This window comes from Cucumis melo, chromosome 3 (assembly GCF_025177605.1).
Source record: "Cucumis melo cultivar AY chromosome 3, USDA_Cmelo_AY_1.0, whole genome shotgun sequence".
Classification (NCBI taxonomy): domain Eukaryota; kingdom Viridiplantae; phylum Streptophyta; class Magnoliopsida; order Cucurbitales; family Cucurbitaceae; genus Cucumis; species Cucumis melo.
The window spans coordinates 19,075,067-19,094,718 of NC_066859.1; the positions used below are offsets into that span (position 1 = coordinate 19,075,067).

At 37.6% G+C, this 19,652-nt stretch overlaps 1 protein-coding gene across 4 annotated transcripts; it reads left to right on the forward strand.

Moving 5' to 3' along the window:
• Positions 1–979: 979 nt before the first annotated feature.
• LOC103501328 (uncharacterized) lies at positions 980–18,902 on the forward strand. Of its 4 annotated transcripts, XR_007819746.1 has the most exons (10): positions 995–1,216; positions 1,393–2,295; positions 2,408–2,748; positions 5,832–6,980; positions 7,079–7,237; positions 7,364–7,718; positions 7,817–7,887; positions 8,014–8,136; positions 17,707–17,787; positions 18,340–18,485. XR_007819746.1 is itself a non-coding variant. In XM_008464874.3 (9 exons), the coding sequence occupies exons 2-9, from the start codon at positions 1,416–1,418 to the stop codon at positions 18,676–18,678; spliced, it is 3,417 nt and encodes a 1,138-aa protein (XP_008463096.2). In that variant the 5' UTR covers positions 996–1,216; positions 1,393–1,415; the 3' UTR covers positions 18,679–18,902. The 4 variants fall into 4 exon arrangements, 3 of the variants coding, with proteins under 3 accessions (XP_008463095.2, XP_008463096.2, XP_050938889.1); XM_008464874.3 differs by lacking the exon at positions 17,707–17,787 and having other exon boundaries at positions 996–1,216; positions 18,340–18,902; XM_051082932.1 differs by lacking the exon at positions 17,707–17,787 and having other exon boundaries at positions 996–1,216; positions 2,444–2,748; positions 18,340–18,902.
• The last annotated feature ends 750 nt before the right edge of the window (positions 18,903–19,652 follow it).

Sequence of the window (19,652 nt, forward strand, 5' to 3'; positions counted from 1 at the left end):
TGAGACAAACAACTTACTAGGGAATAAAAATGATGGGAAGGATTAATCTTGTACAAGGGTCCGTCGGTCGATGTCATGATTGAAGCCTGAAGAAAAAGGAACAAATTCCAGCAAATAAGTCGATTCCAAAACCAAATATTTACAACAAATATATTGAAAATGGGTTACAGATAAAACTCACTGAAATAAGAGAAAACGCTCAAAGTTGATTCTTAGGTTCGAAAAGGAGAAGCGATGAAATGCACTGGAGGACCGATGATAGACGAACAGTCGGAGTATCTTCGAAGAGCAGAGCGGGAAATTTCAAAAGCCAACGAAAGGAGATGTTTTTTTTTACTTCAGGTGTTCTACGCGAAAGAGAAGGAAAAGCGAACGTGGGTAGGCGAAAAATTCAATAAAGAGCGATAGAAATTTAATGAAGGGCATTTTTGTCCATTCACACCCAAATTGTCCTAAAAGTCTTTCTTTTGAAAACTTGTCCCAAAATTCATTTAAAGCTCTTTTTTTAACCTATTTTTGGCAATTTCCCCAAATTGTTCTACGAAAACTATGACAATTTGGTAAGTTAATATATGAAATTTGTATATTGGATTTATAATATGAATTAAATATATAATATATATATATATATATTATTAAAAAAAAAACAAATTTCATAACATTAGTTATATAAATCTTCTCCCAAACACATCTTATTATAATATTATCATAACCCTACCCACGTAACCTTTCTCCCAAACACATCTTATCACAACATTATCGTAACACTTCCTTCATAACCTTTCCCCCAAACACATGTTATCATAACACTTCCTTCATAACTCTTTCCCTAAACACATCTTATCATAATCCTAGATTTATCATAACCCAACCCTTTCCCCGGACAGCCCCTAAAGCTTTTGATTTCTTTCATTTATGTAAATTCCCTATTTTTCGGTACAAATACTATTATTTGGATGTAAAATATGATTTTTTTTTAAAAATTATTATTATCGTGTATTTTCCATGGATGAATTTCTTTTCACGGTTCCACCGACCCGGTTGCTACTCGGAAAGTCAGAAGCTCTTCGTTCAGTCTGGCTGTTGGAGCGAGGCCTTCTTCCAATTACACGCATCTGCTGAGGGTTTCTGCTTCTACAACAACACTTGCCTTTACACGAACGCGGAATTTTCATCTCCTTTGTCGTAGTCGTCATAATCCTTCTGTAATTTCCAGGTACACCCTCTGGAACATTAATCTTGTTTGGCTTATGTTGGAACGCTGTTTCTGAATGATTTTTTAGTATAATCTTGCATTCTGGATTCTGGGATTGTTCTTTCGTAACCGAGGAATTGTTTTGGGGTTTGTGCTTTTTGTCAAACCCTTTCCCTGTTGGAAATTCTGGCAATCAGGGTGATTTGGCGTTGAATTAGGTATGAAGGGGCAGTCGAGCCGCCTTCAGAGTATGGACCCTCCTGACGATTGGGTCAATGGTTCCTGGACTGTGGATTGCATCTGTGGTGTCAATTTTGATGATGGGGAAGAAATGGTTAACTGCGATGAATGTGGCGTCTGGGTGCACACACGGTGTTCGCGTTATGTGAAGGGAGATGATATTTTTGTTTGCGACAAATGTAAGGGGAAGAAGGAGAGGAATGATTGTGAGGAAACTGAGGTTGCGCAATTATTGGTTGAACTTCCTACCAAAACCATGAGCATGGAGAGCACATACGTCTGTACTGGGCCATCGCAGCGTCCGTTTAGGCTTTGGACAGACATACCGATTGAGGAAAGAGTTCATGTTCATGGGGTTCCAGGTGGTGACCCTGCTTTATTTAACGGGTTGTCGTCCTTATATACTCCACAGTTGTGGAATTGCACTGGATATGTTCCAAAGAAATTTAGCTTTCAGTACCGGGAGTTCCCGTGTTGGGATGAGGATCAGCGTGATAACAAGGACAATGAGAAAAATGAGAATCCTGCTGACAAAGGTGCTGGTGTTCTTTTCTCTTTGTCGAAGGAAAATGTGTTGGCTACGCCTGTGGCAGCTTTGATTGGTATGAGAAGCAAAGTTGGGGATGTATTATGTGACAGGAATGGGTTTTTGAGCGAAAAGCAGGTTGTTAGTGAAGATTTGGATAGGTGTGCTGGGCATGGTGTGAGGGAGAGAAGTTTCCTTCGACCTCTCATACTACATTCGGGTAAGTGCAAAAAAGAAGACTATTCAGTATCAAAAGATCAACCTAGGAAGACTAAGTCTACACCCTCTGATAAGGTGACAAACATGAAAAAGAGAATTGATCATGCTAAAATAGGTACTTCATCTTCAGGCTTTCTTAATTGATATCTTAAATTATCATGGAGGAAATGTCTTCAGTTTTTCACATCAGGCACCATTTTGTTTTCTTTCTTTGTTGTTATTTCTAGTGTTGACATCGACGAATGGTGAAAAACAATTGGCAGGCAGAGATCTAAAGCATGTCAGAGGTGATGGTGAAAATCCTAGGAACAAAATAGCGGTTCGAGAATCTTCATCAGATGCATATGATATAGCCAATAAAAATGTTGACAGGCCTAAATATAGTTTTGAGCTATCTTCTGATACTGTTTCTTCCGATGTATTTAGAAACCATAATCTCAGTACAGTTGCACCGAAGGAAGATAAAGGGATGCAAGTTGCTTCAGCAGTTGAGAATTCCATCAAAATTGAGAGTGATACACAATCTCTCTATGCTAAAAAAGATGTTGGAAATGTTGACATGAAGCAGGTATGTCAGTTTTTTGCATAAGTAATTATATTTCATCGCATTTATTGGTCTTTTACATAAGTATTTGTATTCAACTGTATGGCACATGTCTTCATGACTGCAACTATGTGTTGAGTGTTATAGAGGAGATTTTATTATCATATTGAGTGAGATCTCATAAAGGTGAAGGGTGTATAGAGCCAAGTCTTATCTTGCTCTTGAGTGGGTTTCTAATGTGAAAAATTTTGTAGTATCTTAATACTTCTGTGTTTATAACACTAAGGAGCTGGTAGGCATTCACTTATTGTGTACACTGTACCTTCAGACTGCAACTTGAACATGGAGAGCTTTTTGGTCATAATCCTGGGAATTCCATTGAACTCTTTGCCTCCATTTACGTGTTCTCTTTTTAATTCTTTTAGTCATTATGATCTTGTACGTATCATAACTAAATGTATTATTCGTATTTTATAAGAAAAGAAAGATTTTGGGGAGGGGGTTAGCGTTGTCACTTTTGCCTTCGCCCTTCTATGTATTATGTATTTACCAATTCATGGTTTCTTATTTTGATAAAGAAGAGGATGAATGAAGAAAATAATTAAACGAGTTCTTAATTTTTCGAGAACGTGTTGGGTTTGTGAAAAAAGAGAAACCAAACTCCATGAGAATTACTGAAAGGCTAACAAGAAAGTAAAAGCATAAAATAAAAGGAGTGGTTTAAGATAGAGAAAGTTTAAAATAAACGGAGGTAGTTTAAGAATGAGAAAGGCTAAAATAGAAAGAGCGGCATACTTATTACTTAAAAAGTTAACTCGAAAAAGGTGAAATAAGTTGTGAAAAAGGGTTCCCATCGTTTTCTTTTCTCTTTTTTGGGAAAGGAAACACCCTTTTCATTGATAATGAATAAAGTCTATTGCTCAAAATACAATAGCTATGAAACACAAAGTTTAAGACAACAAACTTAAATAATACTACATCAAGACATCACTACACTAGACAACCCACTACATAGAGAAAATGAAGGCACTCCAATTCAAACATAGATCTTGAATACAAAAATTAGCATAAAATTTGGAAAGAGAACACCAGGAAGAGACATTGGTCCTTGCAACTCAGAACGATGACCCTTTGATTTCCTTCAAATCATATTCCTGCAAGTAGAGCTTTAACTAGGTTTGACCAAAGTAATTGAGACTAAGGCTTCAATGAAGGTCCAACTAGAATTTGCGAAACATTGGTCTTGAAAAAATCTTGAAAACCTCACTGTAACTGAAAAGCAGATAGTAATTTCGTCCAACAGGCAGTGTCGTCCAACAGGCTGTGATGATTATGCTAAAGTTCTATCAACCTAGTTGAGATAGCTCTATGCATCCATTGACCCATAACTTAGATTAAGCTGGGAAAATAAGAACTCTCCGATTTGAGTAGATTTCTTGAATGTTGTAGCTTTCAAAATGCTTGGAGAAGGAACACCACGCCTCATTGCAATCATCTTGTAATGTTGGTTCTTCCATTAGTGGTTCTTCCAGGGAATCGCTCATGCATCCATCTTGTAATGTTGAAATCACCTACTACACACCATGCCTCATTGCAATAATTTGACAAGGAAAAGAGCTCAGGCCAAACAAATTGTCTCTCCTTGTACTCATTTGGGCCATATACATTTGTAATCCCGCAAGATTTTTTCCTCAAATTGTGACATATTTAACTGATAATGAAAAATCACCTTTCAATGTTTCAACAACCATTAATTTGCTCATGTCCCACAAAGTTAAAATTCCACCCAAAGTGCCTTGAGATTTGATGGAACACCACCTTTTGGTATTAATTTCCTCTTCTATATAGATTCTGATAAGGGATACAATCTGGAATTGAGTAACTCAATTCCTTTCTCTCTCTACTGCCTTTCTCTCTCTCAAGAAATTACAGTAAATCTTCTTACAAAATTCTCATATCCTTCTTCCTGAATTCTACTGGTATTTATACTTATTTTGCCAGCCTCTAACTAACCCACACGTGAGGGATATGTGAAGTATTATTACAACCAATATAACAAACTGATGTAACAAACTAATGTAACAAACTCTAACTTTTCCTTCTGCTGTAAACAAATCTAATTGGGGGTCTATCAAGATTCCACAAAATCCCAGCCTATATCTTTGGAACTCCACAACGACTTGATAAAGCTAATGTCAAACTCCTCTTTCTTTGATTCTTGAATGAGAACCACGTCTGGGTTATGCTTTTTGAGGAATCTTTTTAAAGCCAATCTTTTGTTTGCATCTTTCAAACCTCTCGTGTTCCATGATGTAGTTCTCATTGTTGAGCAATCGAGCTAAAACTTACACGGTCACTATTCGGAAGGTTCCGTCCAAAATTAAACTACACAGCAACTATTGATTTCAAGTGATCTAGAATTCCAGAGGACTGAACTGTTGGAGGGTGGCTGAACTCTTCTCAACAGCTGGGAATTCATCTTTCAAACCTTCATCAAACTGAAACAGAGCATTGAGGTCTGTTTCAAAGAGCTCCTTCTGTAACAATTTCTCATTTTCATCAGTCTTTTCACCGTAGTCTACTTCTTCGCTGCTCAGACTATATGGAGATTCAGTTGCAGACTCACACCTTTTTTTGGATGGAATAATTGGGGTTTGGCAGACTCACACTATACGGAGTACCTCTAAAAAATTTCACCTTTGAGTTAGGCAATGAGATAAGGGTGTGCTCAAATAATTGATGAGAAGGGGGCTGAGAATCTGACCTGTTAGCTTGCGTAGGAGCTTGAATTTTTGCACAAACATCAGGATCTTGTTCTGAGATCAATTTGGCCTTGTTAATTCTCATTCTGGTGGTCTCCTGTACCCTCTCTCTTTGAGCAAAATTCTTTGGCGATGGCCCAAATAGATCTTCTTTTGGAAATGTTGCTAATCGATGAACAGGAAGAGTTCAAATGTGAAAAAGAAAAGCTGCTTGAGTGTTTTCCTAGGCATTTTATACCTTCTGAGTTGGGTTTTTTGTTTTATTTATTTATTATTATTTTTTATTTTTATGATTGACCATTCTATTTACTTTCCATTGTTTGGTAATTCCTTATTCAACTTCAGGGTGGTACGGCTCTTGACTATTCAGATGATGGTATCGAAGGATTTTCTAAGAGTTTCGTAAAGCCTTCTCTTGAAGGTTTAGCTACCATTGCACTTGAAATCAAAGATGATCAGATTCATCTCGATGTTAATTGTGGCAATTCAACTGATACATTGAAGTCGGATGCCAAATTGAAAATAGACAAGCAACATGATGTATGTGGAGAAGCCTTGAACGCCCAGGCTTCATCACATGCTGATGCTGCAGAGCTGCAAAAATGCAATGATCGTATGCATGAGAGTTTTAAGGTGAGTTCTAGTGGTGCAGTATGCAGTTCACAATTGGATGGCTACAGGGCAGAAGAATTCAACAGAAGCTCTGAAGCTGGTAGCAGTTATTGTCTTGAAAAGGCTGATGAACAATGTACTAATCAACGAGAGTTTAAACAGGAATGGGATTGGCCAGAAGGCAGCACAACAGTTGATATTAGTTCTTTTAAATCCCAAAATGGTTCTGAAGTTGGTGTTGAAAAGCCATCAAAATCGGGTGGAATGGTTTCAAACCAACGTGTATTACCTCCTCAACACAAAACAACGTTATGTGTTGGAATATCTTCCCCTGCATCATCAGATGTTATAATTTCTAAACCATCAATATCCAATGAAATAACGCCTGCAGATCCTGAAAGCATAGAAGGTACTGCTGCCAAACATGAGGCAGCGTCTGGAAGTTGTGGTAGCAGTAGGAAAGAATGTTCTTCAAATGATGTTGACAGAGATGAAGAAAGGGATAAAATGCCTAGGAGAAGAGTTAAAGAGCAACCAAGTGCTGGTACGAATTCATTATACTCTGTCAGGGACTTGTTGCAAGATCCTATTTCAAAAAGAACCTCATTGCACATAAAAGATTCTGTTGTGCTCTCAACGGTTAAAACGTCTGTGGTACATAATGCATCAGATAGTTCTGGCTATAGTGAGTCTGTTGAGTCGCATATCAATAATAAGGTTTCAATCGGGCAAAACAAGATATCAGGCTCATGTTTGGCACAAAGAGGTGACAAACCTAACCAGACGAACTTTCATCCTCCATCTAAGGTCAATCAGCGCCATGCAACAGCCATGTACCCTCCGGCAACTACAAACCTATCTGCTGTTCTTAGTGATGAAGAGGTTCTTAAAAATTTTCAGTTTTTTTCTTTTGAATTCTCGTGATGCTCTTTTGATATGACTTTACATGTATATAATCTAATTACTATGGATTCTGGCAGCTAGCCTTCCTTTTGCATCAAGAGCTCAATAGCTCCCCTAGAGTGCCTCGTGTTCCACGATTGCGTCAGCCAGGGAGCTCACCACAGTTGGGTTCTCCAAATGCAACAAGCATGCTAATAAAGCGTTCTTCTTCTTCTAGGGGAAGGGATCATGCTTCGGTAAAATATATGCATATATCTCCCTCTTATGAATATGATCTATTCTAATTTGTTCTGTGTTTAGATATGCCGATTTGCTGGTTCTAAGAGTTATCTTTAAAGAATTTGTGGCTATATAATTTATAGGCTTCTAGAATGAAGAACAAAGATGCCCTGAGAGATACCTTTCGCAGTGCCTGCGACCCTGATGACGATGCCAAAAGAACTGATGAAGTTCTTTCTTCCCCTGATCAGAGAAGGCAAGAGACAAGTATATCTGCAGAAGCATCCAAGAGGGAGGAAAATGGATCTCAAGCAAGATTGAATGCTCTTAAAAAAGGTTTTATTTCAGCCTATGGTAGAAATACCACAAGTAGTGGCCCATCTTCATCAATTGAGGCAAATGATCATAACAATACATCTATACGTAATTCACCAAGGAACACATCTGATGAGGACACGGGCACTGTTGGAGAAGGTCCTGTTCATCACACCTTACCTGGTATGTGTGTGTACTGAACTGTAAGTGTAAAAATTTTCCTTTCTTTTTCACAAAATTAATTGATCTTATAATCTGGAACATTTTGTCTTTCTATGTAGGCTTGATCAATGAGATTATGAGCAAAGGAAGGCGTATGACTTATGAAGAACTATGTAATGCCGTATTGCCAGTATGATTTCTTCTGATATGCCATATTTATGTATTATTTATTTGTCTATGTTTCCTTGGTATATTATCGATCAATCATTTTTTTCCTTTTATGTGCAATTGCTTACTTTGCTTCTTCTCTTTGCAGCACTGGCATAACTTGAGGAAGCACAATGGAGAGCGCTATGCTTATTCCAGTCATTCACAAGCTGTTCTTGATTGTCTAAGAAATCGACATGAGTGGGCCCGACTGGTTGACCGTGGTCCAAAGGTATGCCCGTGATTGTCTTTGAGCCATTGCTAGTTTTCTGCAACAATGCTCCAGTAAGAAATTTTAAATCCTCTAGTTTTATGAATGTGAATAAAATGATATGTTGACAGAATTTTCAAAACTAGCTACATGCCTTAATTTCAAGTCCCTTGGCAGGAATGTTTGACTTACTTTTTTAAGGGAAACAAAACAACTCTTATAAGATACATGTATTAAACTAAAATGATTAAGAAGATACCCTTTTGAGTTTTTGGCATGCCACCCTCAAATACTAACTGCGTCATAGAAAAATATCTGTTTTGCTGAAAACAGTAGCAAAATCAGTCCAAGAAAATCGATGGCTCTCTCCTCTCTCCTCCGTCTCAGTTTTCATCCCGTGCAAGCCTTTTCTGTAGAATTTCTGATGTAATAAGAACAAAGGCTATAATCGGTTAGAATAAGACAAGCTGCTGTTAGTTAAGCTGTAATCAGCTGTAGTCCTGTAATCTGCAGTAATCAATTAGAGCTGTTAAAACTGTAGTTAGTTAGACCTCTGAACTGTTTCTAAAACAGTTAGTTGTAACTACTTACAAGAAACCTCAATATATACCCCCCATCTCTCAACAATTAAGCAAGAGAGAATTCATTTGAGAATTTAATTCTACTTGAATTACATCAAGTGGTATCAGAGCAGCCCCGATCCTTGGACGGATGGCTGGCCGGAGAGGAAACAACCCAGCCGCGGGGGATAACCGTGAGCAAGAAGAGGTGGAGGAGATTGCCACCCTCTCTTCAAGGATATCTACGGTACGCTTGCTGGCCATTGAAGACTCCTTGGGAGATTTGCACGAAAAGATCGATAGAATGATGGATTACCTGGACGCGCTGACCCAAAGGAAGGAGGAAATGATGACTGTACGCCTAAAGAACTCCAACAAAAGGGCAGCATGGGAGATGAACCCCTCCAAGAAACAATCTTATGGCAAGAAGACAGATGAACAACCTTCAACGTCAGAGGTGGATAAGGGTAAAGCTATTGATATCTAAGAGACAAACAAGAAGAAAGAAAGTTTAGTCAGAGGAAAGACCCAAAACAACTACATACGCCCATCTTTGGGCAAGTGTTTTCAATGTGGAGAGCCCGGTCACTTATCCAATAACTATCCGCAAAGAAAAACCATAGCACTAGCTGAAGATGAAGACACCTACATGAGCGAAACAGATAGAGAAGAAGAAGAAACAGAGCTAGTTGAAGCCGATGATGGAGATCGCATCTATTGCATTGTTCAAAGAGTCCTCATTACTCCTAAAGAAGAAACGAATCCCCAACGTCACAGCCTATTCAAGACGAGGTGCACTATTAATGGAAAAGTCTGTGATGTTCTAATTGACAGTGGGGAGTAGTGAGAACATCGTGGCAAAAAAACTTGTGACCGTTTTGAATCTGAAGACAGATCCACACCCTGATCCATATAAAATTGGATGGGTAAAGAAGGGAGGAAAAACCTTAATCAACGAAATCTGCATATACCACTCTCCATCGGTAATAGCTATAAGGATCAGATTGTGTGTGATGTAATTGAAATGGATGTGTGTCACTTACTACTAGGCAGACCTTAGCAACATGATACTCGAACCCTACATAGGGGGAGAGAAAATACCTACGAGTTCCAGTGGATGGGAAAGAAAGTTATCTTACTCCCATTAGCAAAGAAAAACATAGAAGGCATAAGGCAGAAGAATAAAAGGCAGCTTTTCATCACAGTAAGTGGCTAAAGGAAAGGGAACAAGATCTTTTGGGATTAGTAGTCGCTGACAAATCTCAAGGAGGAATAGTGAGATTATTGAACCAAGGTTGAAGGAATTATTTGCAGAATTCCTTCATTTAAAAAAGGAGCCACAAGGACTGCCACCACTTCGTGACATTCAGCATCAAATTGATCTTGTTCCAAGAGCATCACTACCTAACTACCCCATTACAGGATGAGTCCCAAAGAATACCAAGTCTTACACGATCATATTGAAGACTTACTAGAAAAGGGCCACATCAAGCCAAGCCTAAGTCCATGCACTGTACCAACACTACTCACACCATAGAAAGATGGAAGTTGGAGGATGTGTGTAGACAGCAGAGCTATTAACCGAATTACTGTGAAGTATGTACCAGCACTACTCACACCAAAGAAAGATGGAAGTTGGAGGATGTGTGTAGACAGTAGAGCTATTAACCGAATTACTGTGAAGTATCAGTTTCTTATCCCTCGGATTGGAGATCTTTTGGACCAACTAGGCAAGGTTATTGTCTTCTCAAAAATTGATTTAAGGAGCGGCTATCACCAAATACGGATCAGATTAGGAGATGAATGGAAGACAACCTTCAAGACAAATGAAGGATTGTTTGAATGGTTGGTAATACCTTTTGGCTTATCCAATGCACCAAGCATCTTTATGAGGTTGATGAATCAAGTACTACATCCATTCTTAAACCAGTTTATAGTGGTTATCCTTGTGTATAGCAGCAGTCGTGAAGACCATCTACAGCACCTAAGGAAACTGTTTCAAGTTTTGACTGAAACAGAATTATATATTAATCCAAAGAAATGCACATTTCTCACCAAGGAAATCGTCTTTCTTGGGTTCTTGATCAAAGAAGGGAAGATAGGGATGGAACCTAAGAAGGTAGAAGCTATACAATCTTGGCCAGCACCAACATCCATCAAAGAGGTACAAGCTTTTCTTTGCTTGGCATCTTTCTACAGAAGATTCATCAGGAATTTTAGCTCAATAGCGGCCCCTCTAACCGACTGTTTAAAGAAAGGAATTTTCAAATGGGACGGAGCATATGCAGCAGCAGAGTTTTGAAGAAATTAAAAGGAGATTAACTGCTAGCCCTATTCTTTAATTGCCGGATTTCGCATCACCATTTGAAGGAGCTGTTGATGCTTGCGGAACTGGAATTGGAGCTGTATTATCCCAACAAGGCCATCCAAATGAGTATTTCAGCGAGAAATTGAGTGCATCAAGGCAGTCTTGTAGCACATATGAACAAGAGCTTTATGCCCTTGTTCGAGCACTCAAACAGTGGGAACACTATCTCTTATGTAAGGAATTTGTACTTCTAACAGACCACTTCTCTTTAAAATATCTCCAATCACAAAAGAGCATCAGCTGGATGCACGCTCGACGGATCTCTTTCTTACAGAGATTTGACTTCGTCATCAAACATCAATGTGGTAAAGAGAATAAAGTGCCAGATGCCCTATCCAGAAAAAGCTCCTTACTCACTCTCCTATCCATGGAGATCGAAGCATTCAAACACCTTTGTTAGATACCTAGATTAGCATAGGATAGGGATATAAAGGTAAATAAAGGTAATTAGTTAGGTGGTAGTTAGATGGTTATAAATAGGAAGTTGAGAAGTGAAGAGAGGGCATGAGATTTCTGTTAGAATTGTTTAGGCCTTTGTAACTTCTTGAGAGAGAGAAGTATTGGAGAGTGGAGAGAAGGATTGAGATTTCCTCATTCCTTTACTGTAATTGTTTCTGAATTCAATAATGAGAAGGAAATCGTAAAGGAAATCAGTGTTCCATCAAATTGGTATCAGAGCGGTGAATCTTGGGAAGGAAATCAACAATGGAGCAAATGCAAATTGAAGAAAAACTGGAAGCCTTTGAACAAGAAGTGATTGGGATGAAGAAAGAATTAAGCAAAATTCCGGCGATCGAAGAAAATCTGAGATCCTTAACAAAGAGCCTCCAGCGGTTAAGAATTCAAACCGAAGAAAATCAACAATTGTTTTTACAATACGTTGAAACCACGGTGAAGGAAAAATCGACAGTGAGTGAAAGAATCGCAACGAATCTACCAGTAATAAAGAGTATAGTTGAAGGAGGAAGTACACCTATGAAAAGAATCGAGAACGAAGAACAAAGGAAGGAAATAGATCTTGAAGAACAAAGGAAGGAAATAGAAACTGAAGAGAAGGTGAGCGAAGAACAAACAAAGAAGATAGGAATTGAAGAAGATATAAGCGATCGAAACAAATTCAAGAAGGTGGAGTTACCGAGGTTTAGCGGCAAGAAGTTTGATTCACTTATTTTTTGGACTGAACGGAATCTCCAAAAATATAAACCGATCGATTCTGAGAGAGTAATCGTCGCTGTAATCAGATTCGATAGAACCACATTAGATTGGTCTCGGTCGAAGGATGAACACAATGCATTCAAGGATTGGTTGAGATTAAAACAGAGGTTGTTACTTCCTTTCCAATCAGTGAGGGAAGAACTTAACCGCAGGCGAGTTTTAGCAAACAAACCGAAAATCATGGAAGATCGGCGAGAATTACCGGCGAGACCCGAAACAAAGATCTCAGTGAAGAAAAAGTTGCTGTTCGGAGATGCCGGAAGTGACTGGTTTCGATGGAAAAAGAAGACGGCAGCAGTTGTGTGGATGAGAAGGAGGAAGAAAACGCCGGCAAATGGTGGTTGTCCGAGAAGGCGATACGTAAAGAAGAAGATGTTGCCATGATGCTGATGACCTGGCAGAAAGGGATAGAAAAGGAGGTTAGAGGAAAGAAAACTAAACCCTAAAATCTGTTTAAGTGGGCTGCAACTTATCTTAAATAATACAATGGAGGCCCAACATTAAGTAGGTAGAGGGCATTTGACAAAACAAATTGATTATGGGCCTAGCCCACTAGAGGAGAAAGAGCTGAAAATAATTAAAAAAAACAAAGCTGATGGAGGATTTTTTTTTTCTGAAGGGCAGATTATTGAAAATAGTCGATAACTAAAAAAACCACACCTTGAGGACAAGGTGTTTTTGAAGAGCCGGGTAATGTTAGATACCTAGATTAGTATAGGATAGGGATATAAAGGTAAATAAAGGTAATTAGTTAGGTGGTAGTTAGATGGTTTATAAATAGGAAGTTGGGGATTGAAGAGAGAGCATGAGATTTCTGTTAGAATTGTTTAGGCCTTTGTAACTTCTTGAGAGAGAGAAATACATTGGAGAGTTGAGAGAAGGATTGAGATTTCAATTTGATGGAACACTGATTTCCTTTACGATTTCCTACTCATTATTGAATTCAGAAACAATTACAGTAAAGGATCGAGGAAATCTCAATCCTTCTCTCAACTCTCCAATGTACTTCTCTCTCTCAAGAAGTTACAAAAGGCCTAAACAATTCTAACAGAAATCTCATGCCCTCTCTTCATTCCTCAACTTCCTGTTTATAACCATCTAACTACCACCTAACTAATTACCTTTATTTACCTTTATATCCCTATCCTATACTAATCTAGGTATCTAACAACCTTCCTAACCTATATGAAGAAGATGATGATTCTTCTAAGACATGGCTTAAATGTAGCAACTTTATCAAAGCTGAAGATTTTCACATAATGGAAGGTTTTTTGTTTAAAGGAGATCAGTTGTGTATCCCACACACATCACTTCGAGAAGCTCTACTAAAAGAAGCCCATTCAGGAGGATTGGCTGGACACTTCGAGCAAGATAAGACCTTTGAAATAATCTCTAAGAGATACTATTGGCCTCTCAATTGAGAAGAGACTGCAACAACTTTGTCAAAAGATGCCCTACTTGTCAAAGAGCCAAGGGTACAAGCACAGATGCAGGCCTATACTCACCACTATCTACCCCAACTTCCATTTGGGAAGATTTATCAATTGATTTTGTGCTTGGACTGCCCAAAACTCAAAGACAACATGACTCATTCATGGTTGTGGTCGACAGATTTAGCAAAATGACACACTTTGTACCTTGCAAAAAGACAAATGACGCCATCTACATAGCAAATCTCTTCTTTAGAGAAATAGTTCGATTACATGGAGTACCAAAGACTATCGTCTCTGACCGGGATGTGAAATTTCTAAGCCATTTCTGGAAAACACTATGGAGAAAGCTTGACACGACACTTAAATACAGCTCTAACAGCACATCCCCAAACAGAAGTGACAAACAGAACCTTAGGCAACTTGAAACGTTGCCTTAGTGGAACAAAACCGAAGCAATGGGACTTAGTTCTTGTTCAGGCAGAATTTGCCTTCAACAATATGAAGAATAGATCGACCGGCAAATGCCCATTTGAGGTTGTATATACAAAACAACCAAGGCTAACTTTTGACCTAGCATCACTTCCCACAGCCGTGGACACCAGTTTAGAAGCAAAAAAGATGATAGAAAAGATCCAAAACTTACATGACAAAGTGCACAAACACCTAAAAGAAATAACTCAATTCTACAAAGAGGCAGCACGCAATAAGAGAAGACAAGCTACCTTTACTGAGTGAGATTTAGTGATGATTCACCTCAGAAAAAATCGATTTCCAACTGGAACATACAATAAGCTGAAGGACAGACAACTAGGGCCATTCCGTATCATAAAGAAAATTGGAGACAACGCCCACAAAATAGAACTACCACAAGACTTACACATTCATCCTGTTTTTAATGTGGCAGACCTAAAACAATATTATGCTCCAGATGATTGTAACTTGGCCACCTAAGTTACTTGGGACGAGTTCAATGCTAGGGGGGTGGAATGATGTAATAAGAACAAACGCTATAATTGGTTAGAATAAGACAAGCGGCTGTTAGTTAAGCTGTAATCAACTGTAATCAGTTAGAGCTGTTAAAACTGTAGTTAGTTAGACCTCTCAACTGTTTCTAAAACATTTATGGAGCGTTTGGGGGAAGGGTTGGATTATGGGGGTTAGGGTTATGTAATCCAAGCCCCGTTTGGGGGAAGGGTTATGTAACTCTAGTTTTAACTCCTTAACCCTTCCTCAACCCTTCTTCAACACTTCTTAACCCCTCTTCAACTTTTCCTCAATCCTTCTTCACAACATTATCATAACACTTCATTCATAACCCTTCCCCCAAACACATCTTATCATAACACTTCCTCCATAACCCTTCCCCCAAACACATCTTATTATAATCCTAGGTTTATCTTAACACTAGGTTTATCATAACTCTAACCCCCCATAACCCAACCCTTCCTCCAAACGGCCCCTTAGTTGTAACTGCTTACAAGAAACCTCAATAAATACCCCCCATCTCTCAACAATTAAGCAAGAGAGAATTCATTTGAGAATTTAATTCTACTTGAATTACATCAATTTCATTTAGCCTTTTGATATTTGTTAAGCTTCCTTCCTCAATCTTGTTCTGTTAGAAGTTTGTTTTTGCTCAGATCTTGTTTCTGTCATTTTCCCTCATCCTTCGAGCTGGTTTCAAGCCTAAGATGCAAGTGAAAAGTTGTTATATTTGTGGCATTTTTGGAGAAATGGTGATCCGATCTTAGTTGAAGATGTGAAGTTCAAACAGAAAATTCATTTATCAATCTCCCATCTTCATTGGTCTGAAAGCTACTGGGTGGAACCTTTACATTTCATTATATTCAAAATTTTCAATCAAAGTAGAGATCATTCAGGAACTCTTTGAGTGTCAAAGTTTAGATCCCAATGAGGGTAAATTTCAAAGTGTATTTTTTGGCCCTCGGAGGAAGATAGGTTTTAAGGATTCCTACTGGTATTCAGGAACAAGGTTGGCTCTTTTGGGAAATGTTAAGAGATTTTTTGTTATAATTTGAGAAAGAGGAGCAATTAAATTTACTTGTTTCAAATTAGCCAGTTTTTGACCTTCACAAGCAGCGTGAGAATGGAAAAGTTGAGGAAGTCATTGAGTCAGGCAAGTCCTCTCAATTTTTAGATTTTAATAGGACTCGTTTCAGAATTTTTGTGGTGGTAGAAAAAGGACATCCTATGATTCCTCAAAACAGCAGTGGGTTAGAAAAGAATATGAGTTGGTAGAAGTAAACTTTAATGAGATTTCCGTAGTCTCTAGGTTGTGTGCGCACAATTCTTGGGGTGGTATTCGTGCATCTTTGGAAAATTATTTTTGGGCTCATTAGTTTAAGTGTCATTATGGCTGATAAGGCTTTGGTGAGAAGTTGTTTTGGTTTTTAATGGAAACTAGAAAGTTATTTACATTTTTCCTTTCTTTTTTGAAAAGGAAACATTTCATTGATAGAATGAAAATAAGGGCTAAAGCCCAGGCACTCAAAGGTGATTACAGAAAAAGATGCCAATGTGAGACAAGATAAGAAAGACTTAAAAGCTTAAAAGGGTGCTTATTTCTAGACCTGTACAATGCAGTAGAAATTACCAAATCACGAAAGAGATCAAACCTGGTTAGCTTTTCCTTTCAAACTTTAATCTTCTTGACTATTCAAAAGCTGTTACCCAAGTGAAAGAACCTTAGTGGATTTGTTCCTGGCTTCAATCAAATTAAAGATGAGGAGACTGGTAATTTTAACCTCAGATTCAGCGATATTTCCTCTCTCGAACCACCAAATTTTGTCAACAATGATCTTTCTATTGGTGACTTTTCAAATTCCGTCGATTCAATAAGGTCGGCAGAAGTAATGGAAATGCTAGGGATTTGATTGAATGTTGAATCTGAGGGAACGATTCAATAAGGTTGACAGAAGTAATGGAAATGCTAGGGTTTTGATTGAAGGTTGAATCTGAGGAATGATTAGAATGGTATCCCAAGTTTTTTATCTCGTATAATTAAGAGAGAATCTGAATTTAAATGCAACATTTCCTCTTCTAGCATGTTTGAGAGTGATCCTTACATTGAACTTAGACTCCTTTAAAGTGGAAATTGGGAATATTGTGTTTGGTTACTAGCTCCATTCTCTCATTCCAATCAAAAGCCGAAGTCTCATTCGGGTCTGATTTTTGGCCAGTCAGTATCAGCAACATCGAAATATGGAAGTTTCTTTAGTCAAGGGAGTTTCAGTTTTTGGCTCTAACGATATATCCTCTTAAGATGTATGAGAAACCTCAGTCATATCACTCTTCCCTATGGCCAACTAATTGAAAACCTAACCCATAAAACTATAACTCCGTGCAGATCATACAAATTTACATTTCCAGAGGATATGATCTACATGGGTTGAGTTCTTGTGGTAGTTGCTCACAGTTCTACCTTTACTCTTTGTTTCGTAATTTAGTCAAACATCCTTTGATTTAGTTGCTATTTGCTTTGTAGTTCTTTGTAGGCCGGATGATCTCACATTCTTGCTTGAACAAGATTTGTTCTATAGGTTGTACAACTGTGCCCTTGAGTTCTAATTCTTTATGGGCAGGAGGGTTTGGCCTTAACATGTGGCCATATTAGCTAAGGCTTGAGGCTTTTGAGTAACACTTACCTAGGTTGCATGTGGCAGTGGTGAGTTTAATAAGAAAACTTTTGATATCTCCAAAGTCTGGGCCCTTGGGCAGGTGTGGACTTCAAAAAAAAGTGTTTCTTTCCCCCTCCATTTCACTTGTCAACCAATTTGTTTCATATGTTGAGAAAATTGTGAATGTTAGCCTGTTCGTGTAAAAGTCGAGTCCATAAACAGGGGGGGATGGTTTATGTGAGATTAGCTTACTCGTGGCTTTCAACATGTAAAAATCTATGTACCAAATATAGACTCAACTTTTTAAGTCCAAGTTACCAAAAGACTTCAAGGAGGTTTTTGCTAATTTTTTTCTTTATTCTACTTTCACATTGGAGGTCGATCAATTGTGATTTAGGTGGTTCACAGAGATCCAAAAGGAATAACTTTTTGAATACCTACGAGACCTCAGAGAATTTGTAAGTGCTAACATTATGTTCAAATTGTACTCAAAATAAAAATGTTGAAATTAAGTTTGTGAAACTATATCTTTGAAATGGATGGGAAATTCTAGTTGTCGTAATTTTGCTTCCTTGTGTTATTAATTATAATCCGCATTTCTCTTTAGCATTTAATCTTCATATAGTGTAAGATGAGATTGTAAATTGTAATTTCATGAGATTAATAAGGAGCAAGTAACATAAGCTAAACTCTGGTTTCCCTGTTACGCACAATAGTGATGATAATAATAATTATAAGATACCCCTTGAGATATCACAAGATTCTTGACATGGTTTGCACGAAAATCAGCCTGCTTTGGGATTTGATATTCGCTTATACAATACAATGGGCGTCTAGTTGGGATTTTGATTTATAAAACGGGCAAGCTTTTATGATCTTATATTTGGAAAACAATCGTTTGTGTTTCACGGTTGCCTTTCAAAAAAGAAAGTTGTGTTGGGTTAACTCCAGCCGGCTGCCATTTTTTTTAATAGGTGATAACCTAATTTTGAAACATATTTCAATGCCAGACAAATTCAAGCAGGAAAAGGCGCAAATTTGATGTTGAAGAATCCGAGGATAGTGAATATGGTAAAGGGAGAACAGTGAAGGCTACAGAAGGTAAAAGCCTCGAGTCTCAGAAAGAAGAATTTCCAAAACGCAAGAGGAACACTCGAAAACGAAGATTAGCTCTTCAAGGAAAAGGTATAAAGGATATTAGGAAGAGACGCAAGATGGAGGTGTTTACTGACGATGATGAAGTCGGAATGCTTTCCGATTCAAGTGATGGAAGCATGTTCAGTGAGGACGAGTTGCAGGATGTTGATGAATCTTCAGAAAGAAGAGAAGCCTCTGGTTCGGATGAGTAGTTTAAAAGGTACTCTCCAAATGGTGGATGTAGTTTCTTGTAGTTGTAATCAAGTTAGGGCAAATACAAAGAATCTAGCTGGGGCAGCCTTTGTTACATAGCTTCTGTAGTTTATAAGTGTCAATTTAGTTTCGTAATCACTAGGTTGTTCGATCTATCCTTAAAATGGAAATTTGTGAATATTGCTGCAACTTGTTCATATATGTATCGAGTTATCTTCTAATATCATCTGTGTATTCATTTTAGTAAAGAATTAGCTTAGTTTTCTTCCAAATTTGGCCGTCATATGGGTAGGTAGGTTATGGAAATAGGCTTATTAGAAGGGATTGACATTGAAGTGAAAATTTGAAGGGGTTTCAACACAAGGTCTTTAAAAAGGTTATATTACACTAATGTCTAGAACTTTTCCTTTTTTTTTTTTTTTTTTTAAAGAAGGCTTATTAGACTTTGTTCTTCCACTAGTGGCTATTTACAATTAGACTTAAGTTCAATACACAATGTGCGTGTATATACAGACACATACACATACACATCTACATATATACACATACACATCTACATATGTACACATACACATCTACATATATACGTATATACGTATATACACATATACAAATATATATATATAATTGTGATTATCTCCCCTCCAGCAAAGGTCATGTTTCATTTTAATTTTGTAGGTCACGTCCATTAGTGTTTCATTTTAATTTTGTATTTTGTAATATATACTTTTAATTTTGTATATGTTTCAAGGAATACTGCGGTTGTGTTGTATATTACTGTTAGAAACACCTAAGTTTACTAGTTAGAATATTTGGTATATATATCAATTAAATAATCGAATATGTTATATTAAAATAAATATTATTGAAAACAGATAATGTTACAAAATATTTACCTTTTATAAAAAAATTAAATGTAATAAATTTTGTCTTATAGTATTTTTTTATGAAATATAAGCAGTTTATTATTCTT

Coding starts and splice junctions, on each gene's coding strand:
- LOC103501328 (XM_008464873.3), top strand. CDS start 1,416: ATGAAGGGGCAGTCGAGCCGCCTTCAGAGTATGGACCCTCCTGACGAT. Junction 6,981..7,078: donor CTGTTCTTAGTGATGAAGAG/GTTCTTAAAAAT, acceptor GGATTCTGGCAG/CTAGCCTTCCTTTTGCATCA. Junction 7,888..8,013: donor TATGTAATGCCGTATTGCCA/GTATGATTTCTT, acceptor TTCTCTTTGCAG/CACTGGCATAACTTGAGGAA.